Source organism: Nilaparvata lugens, chromosome 3 (assembly GCF_014356525.2).
Source record: "Nilaparvata lugens isolate BPH chromosome 3, ASM1435652v1, whole genome shotgun sequence".
NCBI classification, from domain to species: Eukaryota; Metazoa; Arthropoda; class Insecta; order Hemiptera; family Delphacidae; genus Nilaparvata; species Nilaparvata lugens.
This window is the reverse complement of record NC_052506.1, coordinates 25,858,637-25,876,777: the sequence shown is the minus strand read 5'-3', so window position 1 is coordinate 25,876,777 and position 18,141 is coordinate 25,858,637. Positions and strand designations below refer to the sequence as shown.

The 18,141-nt window shown below is 33.1% G+C and overlaps 2 protein-coding genes across 2 annotated transcripts; both read right to left on the bottom strand.

The window, feature by feature from the left end:
• Positions 1 to 3,337: 3,337 nt before the first annotated feature.
• LOC120350206 lies at positions 3,338 to 4,177 on the bottom strand. The gene has a single exon (XM_039422749.1). The coding sequence runs from the start codon at positions 4,175 to 4,177 to the stop codon at positions 3,338 to 3,340; it is 840 nt and encodes a 279-aa protein (XP_039278683.1).
• Positions 4,178 to 6,714: 2,537 nt separating this feature from the next.
• Positions 6,715 to 18,006, bottom strand: LOC120348726 (snRNA-activating protein complex subunit 3-like; the record flags this gene model as incomplete). The annotated part of the gene is given in 5 exon segments (XM_039423390.1): positions 6,715 to 7,084; positions 9,427 to 9,537; positions 11,485 to 11,723; positions 14,495 to 14,752; positions 17,625 to 18,006. Coding segments are annotated over 5 exon segments (1,141 nt in total), but the record flags the coding sequence as incomplete, so codon positions are not given.
• Positions 18,007 to 18,141: the final 135 nt, after the last annotated feature.

Genomic DNA, 18,141 nt, shown 5'->3' with positions numbered 1-18,141 from the left:
ATGAATGAATGAATGAATGAATTTTATTTGCCAAAAACAAAATACAAAAAAGCTTTACAAAAAATAAATATAAGTATATGCTACTGCACTTAAACCAAGATACATACATTTATTTAATTAGATATAATAACGAAATGATATCCTTTACATTACAAACAATAGTTTTAAAATGAAGATTCAATTTATGATCACATGCATAAGTACAGTAGGTGAGGCAAAAACACCTGCAAAAGGAAGATTCCTTGTGCGCCAGTGTGAGTCGTAAATCAGCTTAATCAGGGATGTAATATATAAACTTGAATCTAGCGTATGAAGTGTTCGAAAATATAATTTATAATATGAAGTTGATTATTGTATAAAAGTCAACGATTGGAAATAATTCAAGTTTAGCCATGCCTCTATGGCTCTTTTTCTGTATTTATTATTTCAGAAATTATTAAGTGGAAATTCACTTCCTAGTATATTTATGAATTTACTACTAATGTAGTAAAGTTGCCTTCTAAGAAGAGCTGAGTTGGTGTTATATATTTCATATTTTCTTATTGTATTAGGTCTAAGATTATAATTTATGTCATCGGCTAGAGGGAAATTATGCTCGTATTTAAAACTGTAATTTGTTATGCAACTAAGATATAAATGTCGTATAGTTTTAACATCAAATTCACTGAACAAAATCTTACTATCATAAGTTCTAGGTTTCTTTAAAATTGTCTTTATGATGAATTTTTGTATTAGAAAAAGGTTTTTAATATGGGTTTCGAAAGTCCCACCCCAAACTATTAAACCATATCGCATTAGGGATTCTACTAGTGCCGTATATACCTGTTTGCATTCTGAGAAAGATAGCACATTTTTCAATTTATAAAATAGGTATTTTAGTCTCTTACATAGGAAGTTAACATGGATGTCCCATTTTATACCAAGATATTTGAGGTTTGATTTCCTATTAATAACAGGGCAGGAACATCTATTAATGTTTGGTTGATTTATTGAAGAACAGTTTGAATGGATTTTTAACTTATATTGATTGTTAGGTTTACCCTCTCTATTTGCTGAAAAAGCTATGTAATTGGTTTTTTCTACATTTAAACTCAAAGCATTAGAGTCCATCCAGTTCTTCACAATTTTCATATCTTGCTCTGCAACAATGAAAGTATCATTCCAATTATTTTCTGAAAATATAATCACTGAATCATCAGCAAAAGATAAAATTCTCCCATTCTTTAGCTTAATATTCAGCAAATCATTTACATAAAGAATGAAAAATATTGGTGAAAGAACAGTTCCCTGGGGCAGGCCGTAAGATGACAGTTTCTCTATACTTTTATTGTTATTTATTGTTAAAATTTGGAATCTATCTTCCAAGTAACTTCTTATAAACTTCAATGAATGACCTCTGAAACCATACTTCTCCAATTTGTTGCAAATTTTATCATGTGGTATGGTATCGAAAGCTTTAGATAAATCCATGAAGACTGCAAGTGGTTTTTTCTTGGAATTTAACATATCTGTTACATTGTTTACAAAATACACTAGCGCATATTCAGTACTTTTATTAGGTTGGAAACCATATTGGTTTTCATTAATAATGTTATTTTTTTGTATGAACTTCATTATTCGTTTTTTAAACAATTTTTCAAATATTTTGGCAAGGTTGCTAATTAAGCTTATTGGTCTATAGTTACCTGGATTATTTTTATCACCTTTTTTAAGAATCGGTTTAATGTTTGCTATTTTAAATGAATCAGGAAATAGAGCTGTTTCAAAACATTTATTTACAATGTAAGAGAGGGGTTCAGCTATTAAATCTGCTATCTGCTTTAGAGCTCTATTATTAATATTATCAGGACCTGGACAAGAGTTATTTTTCAGAGTTATTATAGTTTCTATCACCTCCGGTGGATTGAGAAAAAAAGTTGCATTCAATTCATTGGTTCTCTTATATGGGAAATCTGATGTGGTGGTATTTTGTTCAATTTGAGCAGCCAAGTTTTTACCAACTTGGGAAAAATATCTATTTAATTCAACTGAATCTATTTCTGGTTCATCATGTTTATTTTTTGTATCATAAATGATTTCATTTATGTAATTCCATAGTTTACGTTTATCACTCCTGCATTCATCTATTTTTGATCGATAATAGTTTGTTTTTGTTTCATCAATTAATCTATTTAATACATTTTTATATTCTTTAAGATCATGTTTCAGTTTTGTGTTGAAAGGTTCTTTTATTGATCTCTTATATAATTTATCTTTAGTTCTTATTGATTTTATTAGTCCAGAAGTAATCCATGGCTTCAAAGGCTTATATCTGTGTGGTATTTTTATTTCCTGACTAGAATTTTCAATACACTTGGTCAAAACCGAACAGAATATTTTTAGCAAATCGTTAACGTCATTGGATTAATTTTCATAAATACTATCCCATTTTTTATTACTCAATAAATCCTTTAATTTTGTGTAGTTAATTATTTTCTTATTGCTTATATAGGCTAGTTGATTTTTTTATCTTGTTTAAAATTACTCAATCCTAAATGTAAAGTCACTGAGTAATGATCAGTAATAGTTGTTTTAAATATGTTTCCTACCGCACTGTCAAATACATTATCAGTTGATTTAAGAAATATATGGTCTATAGACGACTCTGTTCGATTTGTAACTCTAGTGCTGCCATTTATACAAGATCTAAAGCCATTTCCATTTAGAGTATTAATATATGAAGTTACAATATTATCGTTAGAAAACAAGTTTAAGTTAATGTCTCCTGCTATACAGATGTTATGATTTTGTGGCATTCTCTGGATGTAATCATCAATACTTTCAATGAATCTTATCGCATTCCTATTTGGAGACCTATGGATAGCAACAAAGTTTATATAGTTATCTAGCCCGGTGTTCACAATTAAATTGATTGCATTTGCTTCACAGATATCACAATCTATATTCGTGAAAGATAGATCTTCTCTTATATAAACTATTATACCGTCACATTTATTATATTTAGCGTTTTTGTTTACAACTCGATAACCATCTAGATTGAATAGAGTGGGTTCATAATTTTCAAACCATGTTTCGGTTAGTACTATTATATCATATATTAATTTGAAATTTTCCAGACAATATACAAAGCTGTCAAAGTTTTTACTCAAACTTCGTATGTTCATGACATAAATATTAAAGTAATTTGTATTAACCCCATATCCTTCAGGAGTATAGTTAAAATAATCATCAATTACATTTGAAAGTTCATTATCATTTTCTAGAAGAGAATGCAATTCCAGTAAACTGTTCATTGTAGATTATTAAATCGATAATAGATACCATTTTATCCGGTTTTTTATCCACTCGCCTCCTTGTCGTCAGCTGTTGTTTCCTCTGTGTTATCGATTGATAACTCCTTCAGTGACTGGATGTTGTGTATACGAATAGTCCGAGAAGCTTCATTTTTCTTGACGAAAATTTTTCCAGTCTTTATCCAGGTGAATTTGAAGTTGTTCTTCTTTGCTGCCAGTCTTGTTTCATTGAATATTTGTCTTAATCGAGGTGTCAAATTTTCATTTATGTAAACAGGTCCATCTTCAAGATTTTTATTTATGTGTGTGGTGCGTAGTCCCTTGAAGACATGGGGGTCATTTTGTCTCATTTCCTTTTGATATGCCTTATAGTTCATAATCCAATTATCCCTGGTCTTCCTTGACGAGAATGCAACAATAATAGAAGGGATTTTCTTCTTATCTCTCGTGGGAAGTCTATGCGCGGCTTCAATTCCCAGCCTCTCATCATTATTACCTATGTTCAGGACCTTTGCTGTTTTACCGATTATTTCTTCGATATTCTCATTTTTAGTTACTGGTATTCCATGAATCTCTAATTTTTTCAGTCTTCCATACTGCTGCAGTTCTGTTAATTCCTTTTCCATCTCAGAGAGTTTTGTTTTCAGTATTTCGTTCTCTTTTTTTAGGGTGGAATGATCGCTTTTATATTCCCCTGGCTCTTTATTATATTCATCAATTTTTGCAGAGAAAAATTCCACAGACTTTTTCAGTTCAGAAACATTTTCATTGGTCTTTTTCATTTCTTTTGTGATCTCTTTCATTTCTTGTGCTATGGTATTTCTAATTTCCCTTTTCAGTTCAGCGATCAAGTCACTGTTTCCTATCGTCTGAGTTTTAGACATGTTAATTAACTTATCTTTATTCGAACTCTTACATTCACTGCATCGCCACCTGCGGGCGGATTCTTTAGATAATTTTTTATAATTACTTTCTGTAAAATTAGCGCATAAGAAGTGAAAATGCAGCTTACACTCAGAGCAAACCAATAAAGTTTTTGAACTGATTTCCTTATTGCAATTACAGTCACATCTTTGCATAACGTGATAAAATCATGTACGTAACATAGTTAAATTAAAAATGATTGTTCATAATTCGGAAGGAAGACTATATGTCATTGCTATACTGTAGAAATTCTATTCCAAATTATATAATACAATATACAGCGGAATTGTTGTGAAAAGGGTGAAAATGCGTCAAGAGGGCTAACGTGACGGCTTAGGAAATGGAGGCCCCTGAAATTTTTACGTAAGGAAAAAAAAGGATTCAGGTGAATGATTAAGAATAGGTGGGAAGTAAATCAGTACCGTACTAGAAAATATAAAAATAAAAATGAACTAGAAATTGTTGTAGTGCAGTTTCAAAGCAGAAAAATAACCTTACTTTTAGTAGAAATAATCACTAGTCGATGCAGGATTCACTGGTAACTTTTATCTCAGCACAGATAGATAGCAGAGCACAGAAACACAGCACTAACAGTTCGGCGTCCGAACTACGACTGAAAATCCTGAAAATACAATTATGTTGGTTTAAACTGCCCGGACTGCGACAGCCTATAATTGAATTCTCAAGACAGAATCCTTCAGGTAACCAATGCCTTAACTCAACAACTCACTTCACAAACGGTTCAAGTATACGGGCCTCGAAAGAAAAATTCCAAATCTATTTATGTAAAAAACACATGCAGGCGCCTTGATTCACAGACCAAAAGTCAACTTACTCTTGTTTGTATAGCATGGAGCTAAAACCCATAATATTGCCTTCACGAAACGTGATAAAACACACGTTTAATCTTTGTACATTGGAGATCTTCTCGCTTTATCAATTATATTTAATAATTAAATCCGCGACCAGATCTCCAATTCACAAAATAATATTTCAAAAATTGAATAGGTTTTGATGTCATGTATGACAACATTTATTGTATAATAACGATAATGGCTGTGCTATATAATGAGCAATATTTTTCAAGCAAATATTACTAATCCCATCGACCCCGGGTGATGAATTATTTTTCAAGGTTTTGATTAAAGCAGATATTTCCTTAGAGTTTGTAGGGTACATGAAAAAAGAATGTGGAAAATTTTGGGTTTGATTAGTAGGTAACGCTTGTGTGTTATTCGAGTTAATCGTACTATTTAGTTTTTCTGCATACGTTCTGCCGACTTTTGAAAAATAGAATTTCTGGGTCAATATCTACTGGTTTATTTTTGCGTCGAGTGTCTAAAATCTCCTCTATATAATCCATGTTTTTTTTACTATTGCCTTTACAATTCGCCATTTTATTTTTATAATAATCGATTTTTGCTTTTCTAATCAATGAATTTAATAAATTTCTATACTTGGCTTGTAGAATCGTATTGAAAGGTTGGCTGTTAAGTTTCTTGTGCATTTTATATCGTTCTCTAATAGAATTTATCAGATCTGAGCTTATCCATATTTTCAGGGGTTTATTCTTATTTGTTCTGTAGAAATATTTACATAATTTATCAATTTATTACAAAAATTATCAATGTTATTATCCAGATTTAGATTTTCCTCGGACAAATTTGTTTCATTTCTCCAAGTTTCTTCTTTCAGTTTATCAATTAGTAATGAGTAATTTATCTTTTTAGCAATTTTTTCATTATTATCTTTATTAACTAAGTTTGAATTTCCAATATGTAGGGTAGTGCAGTAATAATGTGTAATATAGGTCTTTTGTATAGAGCTTATTATATGTTTGTCCTTAAAGTTGAAATTTCTAAATAAAATATGGTCTATACACGTTTTTGTGCTGTGAGTTGTTCTTGTGGGCTTATTCACCAGAGATTTCAGACCGTACGTTTGCATCAGACTTAGTTATTCATGGCTAAATAACTATTTTTTAGTATATCAATATTCATATCTCCTCCAATTAAAAGTACATTCTCATTTTTATCGATACCATTTAGTGTAGCATCTAAATCATTCAAGAAAGCTTCATGTTTCCATCATGTTGTATTCATGGACCATCGTGAAACACACTCAAACAAAAAGTATCTCAGATTTGGCTGAAAATTGGTCATATAATCTGAACGGTAAGGAATTTAGCAAAAATATTATTCCAGATTCGTGTTCTCGCATCAAATACTATATGATCACAAAGTTTGAGCGATTTTTATTTTTCACAAAAAATTGATGGTCATCAAACTAAACTAAACTTTATTAGTTTAATCTATAAACTAGATTAAAACAACATAATAATGCTACTCACCAAAAGACTTGGTGAACCTGTAAACTAAATTCCCACCTTAGAATATTGGGTTGTGTATAATTTGGATCACCCGTTATTGATAGAAAATCGTGTATAAGAAACAGTTTTGGGTTGCAGCTGTTGTTCATTTTACAATAATAGCCTTAATTTGATCATGTTTGAATACATTTTTATTGATAATTATTATACTCACAAATTCAATTGAATGTTGATACAAATTCTTCTTCACAATTCAAATGAAAATCAACTTTTAGAAAAGTAGAAAAGAAATATGCAAATATAAAAAAGTATTACAAGAACAACAAAAGTATTGTAGTAGAACACATTAATTGATAAAGAGCTTCATTATTATTTAGCGTATGGTAATTAACCACTAATAGTGACCCGTTTGTCCTTAAAATGATAAGCTTCAAATGACCCAACTTTTTTGTTACGAATGTAACAATAGCTTTTGAAGCATTCTTCGCATAAATATGAATTGTGATTCGGTAGGCGTGCACATCCAACGACTTTCCGTCTGGAAAAATGAGTTGAATATTAGAAAATTTCTAATGGAAGCAATTTTACATAATATTCAATAATGGTTATTCATTTAGTATCATTAGACGTGCTTTGTGAAATTCATGTAACTATTATGGAAAAGTATTGCATAAAACTGTTGTTTCAGTGAAAATAGTCATTGCCGAATTGTGACTCAAAATCCAGTTCAATTTTAACTGTGATTAATTTCACGAGAACCAATCAGAGAATAGTCCAGTCACTATATACACTATACACGAAAAATGGCCAGAAATTGGTACTACACTTCATGGCCAGAAATTGGCAATTTTTTGTATATTGGCATATGGGCTCAAGTACAAACAATAATAAATTTTCCATTTTTCGACCGAATTTGACATATGATGCATGATTTTGGACAGCCTTGACGAGCCGAGAAGAATGAAGTGTAGTACGATGACATCTGAGCATTGTCAAAAATTAAGTGTTTGAAATTTTTATCCTTGAGGTGTCCTTATGCACGCCTCTCAACTGGGAAATACTGAAATGAAGTGCATCTAACGAGTGATTCTCATAGAACATAATCTCATGAACTTATGTCATTGTGCGAAATATCAAATATGAGGACAATGTAGTTGGTGATGATGGTTGAAGATGAAAATTAGGTGTTTTTCACAATATAAGGAGCATTGTTGTCAGGTGTACCTGGAAATCTATATGAGATAGAGCGCTCTACCTGATCTTAGATTGTAGAGTACAAAAATACGCCCAGAGGGATTTTAAATTATACATCTAAATGGTAACAATCGGAAGATATAGTTGATCGAAAACTAAAATTCATCAGAATTGATTTTTCTTTAAATTTTACTCATTTTTGAAAAATCATTGCTTAGAACTCATTGGAGATAGAGAGATCTGAATAATCTAATTTTATTCAGAATTTTATAATCTAAGAAAAGGCGAGAGCAAATTTTTCTGTCCGATTACTGGATTTTGCAGAAATAGCTGAAAACTGGAAAATTAACCGGAAATACGAGGTTTTTGGGCCATCTGTATCTAGCACAAGAAATTTTGCATGAAGAAATTGGTTCTGGACTTCTCTCATACATCCAAATAATATATTTTAAAAAATCAGAACTACAATATAAATTGCAAGCACACCCCCTTTTTTATGTCTATATTAACTGGACTAGAAGGCCTTTTAGAAAAGACGGCTTCTCTGACTGGTTCTCGTGAAATTAATCACGGTTAAACTTTAACCGTCTTTCGTGCAAGCGGCACTGAGTGGGTGTCAGCAGCTATGACAGTCTACTTACTCACGATTTAGTTTGTAATTTATCCGCTCATTAGGAAGGCAGATTGAAAATCCGAAGTTGTTCAGTTGGGTTAATAAATCTAACTTTTCCCAACAAAGTCCCATTATTTTATATTACTGTAAGAATTAAATGGAGTAGCAACTCAATCATTTCAAATGACAACCCCAATCATCATTTTAATCCTCTCATTTTAGCAAGAAAATAAGGCAGAAAAGTATTTTCAAAGCCAAATCCAAAATGGAGACTGATTAAATTCAAATTATTCCTGACATTAATAGCCTAATCTGATCTTGAATGCCACATGCAAAACATGGGGTACTAGGTTTGGATATTTACTGGTTAACATAATATTATAACTTACATGAATAAATAAATCTAATCTAAACTTGATTTGCATCAATAATGACCCTGCTTACACCCTGACCATAGGTCCACAACTTCCACCTTTTCCGGATAAGTAGAAAGAATAAATTAATACAGTTTTATATGGAATTTTTTCCACATATTGGATTATAAATTGTATCGATTTTGATCTTATTGAACTTTACCATTTGAAGAATTAGTGTCGGTTGCACAACAGCCGGTTAAATTTTAACCGTGATTAATTCCACGAGAACCAATCAGAGAAGCCGTCTTCTCTAAAACGCCTCCTCTGATTGGTTCTCGTGAAATTAATCATGGTTAAAATTTAACCGGCTGTTGTGCAACCCGGGCCTAAATGTTTTGGAAATGCTAAAAGGTTAAAAGCGTGAACGATGGTATTGGGTATGGAACTACTGCTGAGTGGTCTAAAAGTGATTCCATGTTATTTTGAGACACTATGTATAGGGAAGGAATGATTTATCGAACTGATAAACCGTACCATAGTACTCATGATCAACTAAATAATGTAAGGATGCAATATTCAAAATTTCTCCTGCAAAATAATATAACAGTGTGCATGCAAAATTTGCCAATTAATACAAATTTTGCACTGTTCGATTTCATGTTGAAATGGTCAAACGAGCTGATGGATATCCTAGTTTTTGTTTTGGGTATTACTCACGTTGGTATACGTATAGTGCATATAATGCAATATTTTCCTTTGGTGATGTAATCCTTTCTGGACCATGGATAATAAGAAGAACATAATGAGTCCCTTTTGGCTAACAAAATTCTGTAACAAACCATAAAAAACTAAGTAGGAAGCCTTTAAAATGTTTGCATAATTTATTTATTCATCAGCTCTATCCATTTTCAAACTCTTATTATGAAAATTATATAAGTAATATTGTAGTTATCAAAATAAAATTAAAATTTATATAACAACCAGTTCACAATGAAGCATAAAACGTTAATAAATACAAACTTCTTGTCTTGAATAAAATGAACATGTGTGAGATACAAGAAAAAATAACTAAACAGAAACACATCTGACAAAACTGAATCTGAATAAACCACCAGAATTAGTAACAATCGGATAAGTGAAAGATGATTAAATTGGACGTTCGGAATGACGTGAAACAACAACAATAGATTATTATTATTATTAAATTCACCCTTATTATAGCAACTGAAAATGGAGCAATTAATAGATTGACACTCGGTTTGGTTTTTTGGCTAAAAATAAATAATTCATTCATAGCTAGTTATTATTCAAGTCGTATATCACCAAAACAATATATATCTGATATTATCATATTTATTTAGAATGTAGACACTATACGAGCTTAGTAAGTTGGAGCCGTGCTTTCTATGTCTAGTGTGGAGGTTGGAGTCCAAAACTCATTTTCTTCCTGATTCCTGAAGCGAAATAATTAAAGTTTCGAATGCCGATTTCAATAAGTCCGGGCAGCTAGAAGAAAATAATATTTTCTCAGCAGCAGTACCTAGCCCAAACCTATGGGTGAATGTATCTTTTTTTTTTAGCAGACATTCAAATTTATTCTTTTTTTATAATATGAAAATTGAATCAATTTAAATTTATGCTACATAAAATACACAAATTCATTCATAGGTTGGAGCTAATGCTTATCCAGTAGCATATATAGCCTATATATATATTTTTCAAAATCAATTTTATAACCCTAAATTTATTTTTTAATCGGTTAAAATGACCAATTTGATAGATTGCTCTGGTAGGTACTGCAATAAAACTATTATTGAAATATGAGTATAAGACAACTTGTATATGAGAAACTTACAATATTTTAATGAATAATAAAAATAGAAGTTTTCATACTGCAGTATGAAACAGTCAAATTTTTCTTTTTAGTTGATAGTAAAACTCACCTTCATTATCTATTAAGTCTATCACTATCTATTTGGAGGGTAACGCAGGTTACACACTGGGCGGTTTCTGCCGCGGCGGCGAAACTGCCGTCGCCACCTCGAAAAAAAGTCGAGCTTACACATTCAGCGGCAAAATTACAGCCACGTATGATCAGTAGCCAAAATAATTGTAGTTATTCATCGAAAACGTGCTGTGACTTCTCTGTTTCAAGAGTGTTCAGTTAATTGTATTTTGCACATTTTGTCCCACAAAACTGGCCTCTGTTCTACAAATGATATTAACAACTCATTGTCTATTAACTCACTCATTTTCTCACACTCGTCAACCACAAACACTTAAAACAATAAATAAATGTTATAAACAACTCATAGACTTTACAACAAGACACAAATTAAAAGGCTGATTTTCAAAGACCTCTGACTTGGAGCAACTGGGAAAGACGACTGATCAGCGGCAAAAACACTGCCAGCCGCAGTGGCAGTGGACGGCTGCACAGCTGCCGCCAACGGCAATATGGTCGCGCGGCGTTTCTGCCGCCCAGTGTGTAAGCTTCAATTCAAGTCTATAGTACTGCTCGAACTGCGGCGAGGGCGAGATTACCGCCGCGGCAGAAACCGCCCAATGTGTAACCGGCGTTAAGTGTAAGAGAGGGCCGACTGCGCCCTAACTTCGCCCTCCTAGGTCAAAAATAAAGGCAGTCATTCTATTCTATAATATAATGAAGAGTTCTTCACTGAGAAAATGCTGAAGAACAAGAAAAAAATTATGTTAAGCACTTGATTGAGAGACATCATTTATCAATAGGAATCACTTAGTCAATGTTATACGAACCTGCCTCCAGAGAATTCAATGAGATGTTCACAATTGCCCAGATGCTGGAACAGGTACGGGTAGTCCATCTCAACGGTCAAATCGCTAATACGTGTTGCGGCCATGTCCTTTGTATCCGGATTCACCTTGATATTGCGTGATAGAGCCCACTCTTTCACAACGGCACTGTAATCACACGGCTGCGAGAAGTCAACGTAGAATGTTTCATTAATGAAAAACATACTCGATGGGTAAAGATCCTGAAAATGAAAAAAAGAGAAAATCAGTGATATGTTAAGTAATAATACAGACCAGTTAAAAACCATTATTGATTATTATACTGATTTATTTCAAGCTGTCATATTTCATTATTACTTTATTCCATGTTGGAAGCTGCTCGCTCTTGAATCGAGGGCTCTGACTTCCAAGGGAGAGTGACATGCTATAGTGAGGTCCACGTTATAATGGTAGTGAAGAAAGATAGGAGAACAACGTTGCCTTTGCCTCTGTCTTGTCAATGCCTTCTATAGACGGTAGCTGATACAGCTTTATTGATGTAATATTAACTGTTCATTCTCGTTTAAAATAATCCATAATATTTTACCAAACAAGAAATTATATTTTTCAATAATTTCATAATTGAGATGAAATATTTTGTTGAATAATTATTAATTCTACATTGCTAAAAGACGATCTGACAACAGAGCAAAGCGAGAAAGAGATAGCGCTATCCGCTTTGTTGAATGATAGACAAGGATAGTAATAGCATTGCTAATCAAACACTGCCATTATAACGTAGACCTCACTATAATTAATGGCATAACTACTCAACACAGCCTTGTGGTAAGCAGTTATGTCATGTCTCATGTCTGTCATCCACAAATCATTAATTTTGTCCTGAGTAGACGAAGTAGAGTAGGCTGAGAATGAGTGCTTCCTGCATCTGCCCTAAAAGTGAAATGACACAATCATCAGAAATCGATTTTAGATTTGAAAGCGGTGATGGGCGCACCCCTCCAAGAACACCAATTACAAGAACAACCAGTTGTTGTGTGGCTGTTCCTCGTTAATTAATTAATTTGATCCGTTCTCCTCCACATTGGTCCCAATATTATATCCAGCTGGTACTGATAATAATTCAACTACATATTGCTTTTGCACTTCTATCGAGGAGGAAACATCAGGATTTTAGTAGCTGTCAAAAGCTTGGTGATTGAGAAAGAATAGTTCCAATAAACTAGTAGTTCTGTGAACAGTATTCTCATCCACAAGTACCTGATTGAAACTATAGACCTTATGGAAATACAGAAATAGACTGGCTTCTCCACACATCTGTGTAATCACTTGTCAGCTGATTTATGATGAATAATTCTATAGTCTGATTTTTACTCTAATATTGGCGTATGAAGGAGGCTCCTTTTTCCTTTTATATTATCCTTGAAATGCAAAATTTCAAAAAACCTTGTATATACGTCGACGCGCAACTAAAAGAGGAACATACCTGTCAAATTTCATGAAAATCTATTACCGCGTTTCGCTGTAAATGCGCAACATATAAACATTTAACATTAAGAGAAATGCCAAACCGTCGACTTGAATCTTAGACCTCACTCTTCGTTCGGTCAATAATGTTCAATCTACCCGGGGATATAAGTCAATAAGGCAGCACTGGTGTTCTGTCTATACCATAGGAATGTCTCATAAGATATCAAAACATCGCAGACCACTTGAAATAACTGTTAAAAATAAATAGTCATTATTGTACATTGTGAATATTCTCCAATCTATAATTTTAAGGTTCAAATTTATCCATCAACATTCAAACTCTTTCAATTTCAAATTCGTAGTATAAATGCAAATTTCAATAAATTCATCTGTTGTTTAAATAGCTTCAAAATTGAAGTTTGGCTGACTGAAAATATGCCCGTTCTTTACAATATGCCAGGATTTACTGCAGTTAACAGTTATACTAGGATAAACTATGTGATGGTTTGTGTGTTTACATCAAGAATATCAGTTGCAATGTAATATCATGTGATATCTCTGAAGCCAACTCCTTGTGCATTAATTTAAGGTTATCAAATGATAATATATCAAGAGTTATTGGAATTTATAGATCTCAAAGTAACAATAAAACAGAAAATTTTGTTCATAGCCTAAATCAGTTACTTAAGAATATGCCAAATCAAATCAGTGTTTGTGTAATAGGTGATTTATTTTCATCTTACTAACAATCATATATAGTATTATATGCATGTTTTACAAAGCAGAGGTTTTAAATCTTTCATTAATGGGAGTACGAGAGTTACAAATACGTCTGAAACATGCCTGGCCTGGATCATATTTTTTTTACAAAAATGACAAAAATAGTTTCAGTTATTCGTTGGGGAATATTCTCAAAACGACAATTACAGATCATTATTCAGTATCATTTCACCTGGGTAATGTTAAAAATCAATAATATACTGCCGATAGGGATAAATATGATATCAAGACCTCTCTTAACTACAGTACTCTTATTAATCGAAAATTGGAATGATGTTTTTGGAAGTCATGAAAGCATAGACACACTTTATCAAATCGTTCGACTCCAGTAGAGGATCCACCAGTCTCTCGACCTTACGACTTTCTTGCTCATTGTCACTACTTCAGTTCCATGCTACTCCATTTCTAACCTCACATTATTAAAAATATGAGATCCAATTCGTCACTTCTGCGCATGTAACAAATTTTTAAATAATTATTATTGTCTTATCTAATTCGTATTATTGTCTTATCTAAAATGATAAAACTTTAATTTCATAAAAACTAACCTCACTTCTATTAAAAATGCACGGTGCTAAGCAACTCAAGTCGAGGCTCGACCAACATGTCGAGTCGAGTCGCAGGGACTAGAATCGACTGGTCTGAGTGTCACCATTTGAAAACACATGCTGCGTCGAGAAGAGGCTAGAGTCGCAGTCTCTTCTCGACCTGAGTCGCGTAAGTGTGAGTTGAGCTATAGAAAAATTCTAACAATAGTGAAGATTACCTTGAGAGTTTCTTGTGAAGGTTCAGCTTTAGGATTTTCACTGACATCACCATCCGTGCTTATATAATCCTCGCTGCAAGAGATGACATTACGTAGATCCAGAAGTGTGTTACTGCCCAAAATCTCTACCTCACTTTGAAATGGTGGTCGTCTGCTCGATTTGAAAGGGTCTCGTCTGTAATGGAATGGCTGGAATACTTTACATATTACAGCGAATTCTTCTCCACTCACCAGATCAGTTTCTTCTGCATCATATTCCTGAAAGATCGAGCAAGAAAAAGAGTTGAGAGATCAAGATATCATTATTTCTAACAAGCTTATGGCTGATACTAAACTATTCCACTATTAAAAAAAATAATCCTCAAATGGGTGTTCAGTACATACCAAAAAATGTGAAACCCTAAGGCTTGTATTATATTAGTGGTGGCCGTGTGTAGGAACCAAGACTGGGAACACGAAAAAGTGTTAAATTGTTCTAGTGGTAAATTGTTCAATCACGTGACTGGCACAAAATGTTCCCATGGAACGCCATTTCAAAATCGTTGGTTCAAGCTTTTGGCGCGCACATATAGCCTAAAGTTGATTTACACCAAAATGTGTCGTTTACTAACTGCGTGAATGAAGCAAGGCTGTTTTACAAACTTACCGTCTAGAAAAATGTACATTTCTTTCACTCCATTGCTCTCAAAATTTCTATAGAGAAAAAATCATTTAACGAATGGCCATCAAACATAATTTTGTTGGTTATGTATTCTATGGCTATGCTATGGTAAACAAACAAGCTATCAGCACATGCGCAGAGAAGCTAGCAGACTACAATTCAATCGACCAATGAGAACTCTTCAAATTGGAACTGTCACAATTTACCAGGCTTCGACTGTGGGGCAGGAATTTGGTACTGGAACTAGTTTCTGGTAGAGAATCTGTCCGTAAAGCATGCTGGTGCATCAGGAATGGTAGGTAGCCAGAGTCATGTGTCTCCTAATGTAATGAGCGCAATGCCCTCGGACACTTGGTGTCTCACTTGTGGCCGAGCTGAAGGTAGCATTGCAATGTTGGCAATCACCGACCACCGACCAGCTCAAAATACAATTTTCTGCTGAAGTGTTGCTCTAGACCTGTGCATAGGTAATGGGAAAGATATCAGTGGACTTATGGACTGCCATATCTGGGTTACGTACCACCGGTTTTTCCAAATCCATAAATCTTATATAGCAGTCAGCTCTTCAAGTGGTCACCCGCCCAATTATAGGAATAGGGTAACCTTACCCTAACCCATCAACAGCTTCCTCTGGATCAGTGACTTTCTGACGAGAAGCATCATTCAGAAATGTGCCATTTGAATATATATTTTGGGTATTCGTCATTGACTGCTAGGATTGGAATGCCACCTTAATAGATTTTGGAAAATTTGATCATTTTATTACCTTAGATAACTGGACAACATCCATTGTCTTATGTACATCTATTTTTTTATTTATTCATGGAAACCCATTTCGCCTCCTTCACACAATAATACAATAATTTTCAACATAATACAATTTTGAAAAAAATATAAACTTACCTAATTATAAAATTTTTAAAATGAAATAATATGAAAATAGAAGAAATATACAGTCGTATAATAATTTACTAATTTTATAAATTAGTGAAACAATTGAAGATGCTGTAGATTGATTGCAAATAACAGTGAGCAGAGTCAATAACAGTGTTGGATTACCAAGTTAAATGAAGTCAAAGCATTCGGCATAAAAATATATTTAATTCATATATTTATATTTAATTCCTGCTTCTTAGGAGTATTTCACAGTTGTTAATGTACAATAAACTTCTGTACAACGAAGTTTAGTGCGGTTATCAAGTATTATATTAAAATGAATCTCGAATATATTAAAATGTTGACATTATTCAATTTCTTCAGGATAAGATACCGTACTTGAGAGTATTGTTAATGCCCCACGATTTATGGAAAAACACATGCCTCTACAGATGAATAAGATTTACGTTTATTAAAAATGCTAATAAATATAATATGACTTTTCGATTATAATTATTACTTCCATCACAACATGGGAGTAGAAACAGATATGAGATATTCGGTGATATGCAAAAGGACTATGAAAAGAGACTTCAACGACGTCCATAATGTGAACAGAATCAAGAGATAGGAGCCACAAGATCTATAGTGAGGTACACGTTATAATGGCAGTGTTTGGTTAGCAATGGTATTGCTATCCTTGTCTATCATTCAACAAAGCTGTTAGCGCTATCTCTTTCTCGCTTTGCTCTGTTGCCAGATCGTCTTTTAACAATGTAGAATTAATAATGAATTAACAAAATATTTTATCTTAATTATGTAAATTCATTATGAAGTTTTCGAAAAATAAAATTTATTGCTTATTAAATATAATTGATTATTTTAAACGAGAATGAACAGGGTTTATTACATTAATATACCTGTATCAGCTACCGTCTATACAAGGCATTGACAACACAGAGGTTCGGCAACGTTGTTTTCCTATCTTTCTCCACTGCCATTATAACATGGACCTAACTATAGTGCTGTATAAGTGCAAAAGTCGAGGGATTTTGTAGGTGAATAATAATTTTCAAGTTATCTATTCCTATACAAGTCATATAATGGGTTAAACGCAATTTGTGCTACAAAAGCTTATTGTTATTGCTGGGAGCAATAGCAAGTCATTTCAGTATTTTTGAAAGTAGGCATGCTTACAAAACTACAATTTCACCAGTTGACATGAGTGATAAATTAATTAATAATAGAAGATACCCACATAAGCGTTTTGCTTGTGCGTGGGTAATGAAATGATCAAACAACATGCGTTTGAATTGATTGAAACAGACTTAGTGCCGGTTGCACAAAAGATGGTTAAATTTTAACCGTGATTAATTCCACGAGAACCAATCAGAGAAGCCGTCTTTTCAAAAACGCTTTCTCTGATTGATTCTTGTAAAATTAATCATGGTTAGAATTTAAGAAGCTTTTGTGCAACCGGGCCGTAGCTGTTAACCCAGACTTGACCCACCACCAAACTGCATACCACTACGATGCACTCAACTCAATTCAAACAGACTAGAACTGAATTTTAAGATTCATTTTTTAACTCACGGGTTTTGGTTGTATTCGGTAGGCCCTAATATGAGAAGGTCGCTTGAGTATTTGATCAAGGCAACTTTTCTCCGCCTTTTCTGCTCCTGTTTCATCTGGTATTGATACAGAGGCTCCAGAAGCTTCATTGGTCGTTTTTTTTTCGGGTGTTTTCTTAGTAGTTTTTTTCTTTCCTGTAGTCTTCCTGCCTGCAGTGGCAGATTTCGTGCCTTCTCCTGCTTTTGCTTTTATTCTCTCTTCAAGCTCTTTAGTAACCAGTTGCACACATTTTAGTTCGGCACTTGCATCCATTAATGTTTTTGCACTTGGAAGAGTACTAATATCTCTCGGTTTGAAAATATTAAATGCTGGAATTTCATCTGGAAACGCTAGTAGAGATAAGCTGAAAATAAATACATCATTATTATTAAACGAAAGTCCAAAGTTAAATGCTGTAAATATATCAATATTTAAGAGTGCAGTAGCCTATTGATCGAAATGATGAGGAACCCCACTGTAATGATTTGCAAGCAAGATA

Excerpts from the sequence above, each read along its gene's own strand:
- LOC120350206 (XM_039422749.1), bottom strand. The coding sequence starts at position 4,177 with ATGTCTAAAACTCAGACGATAGGAAACAGTGACTTGATCGCTGAACTG.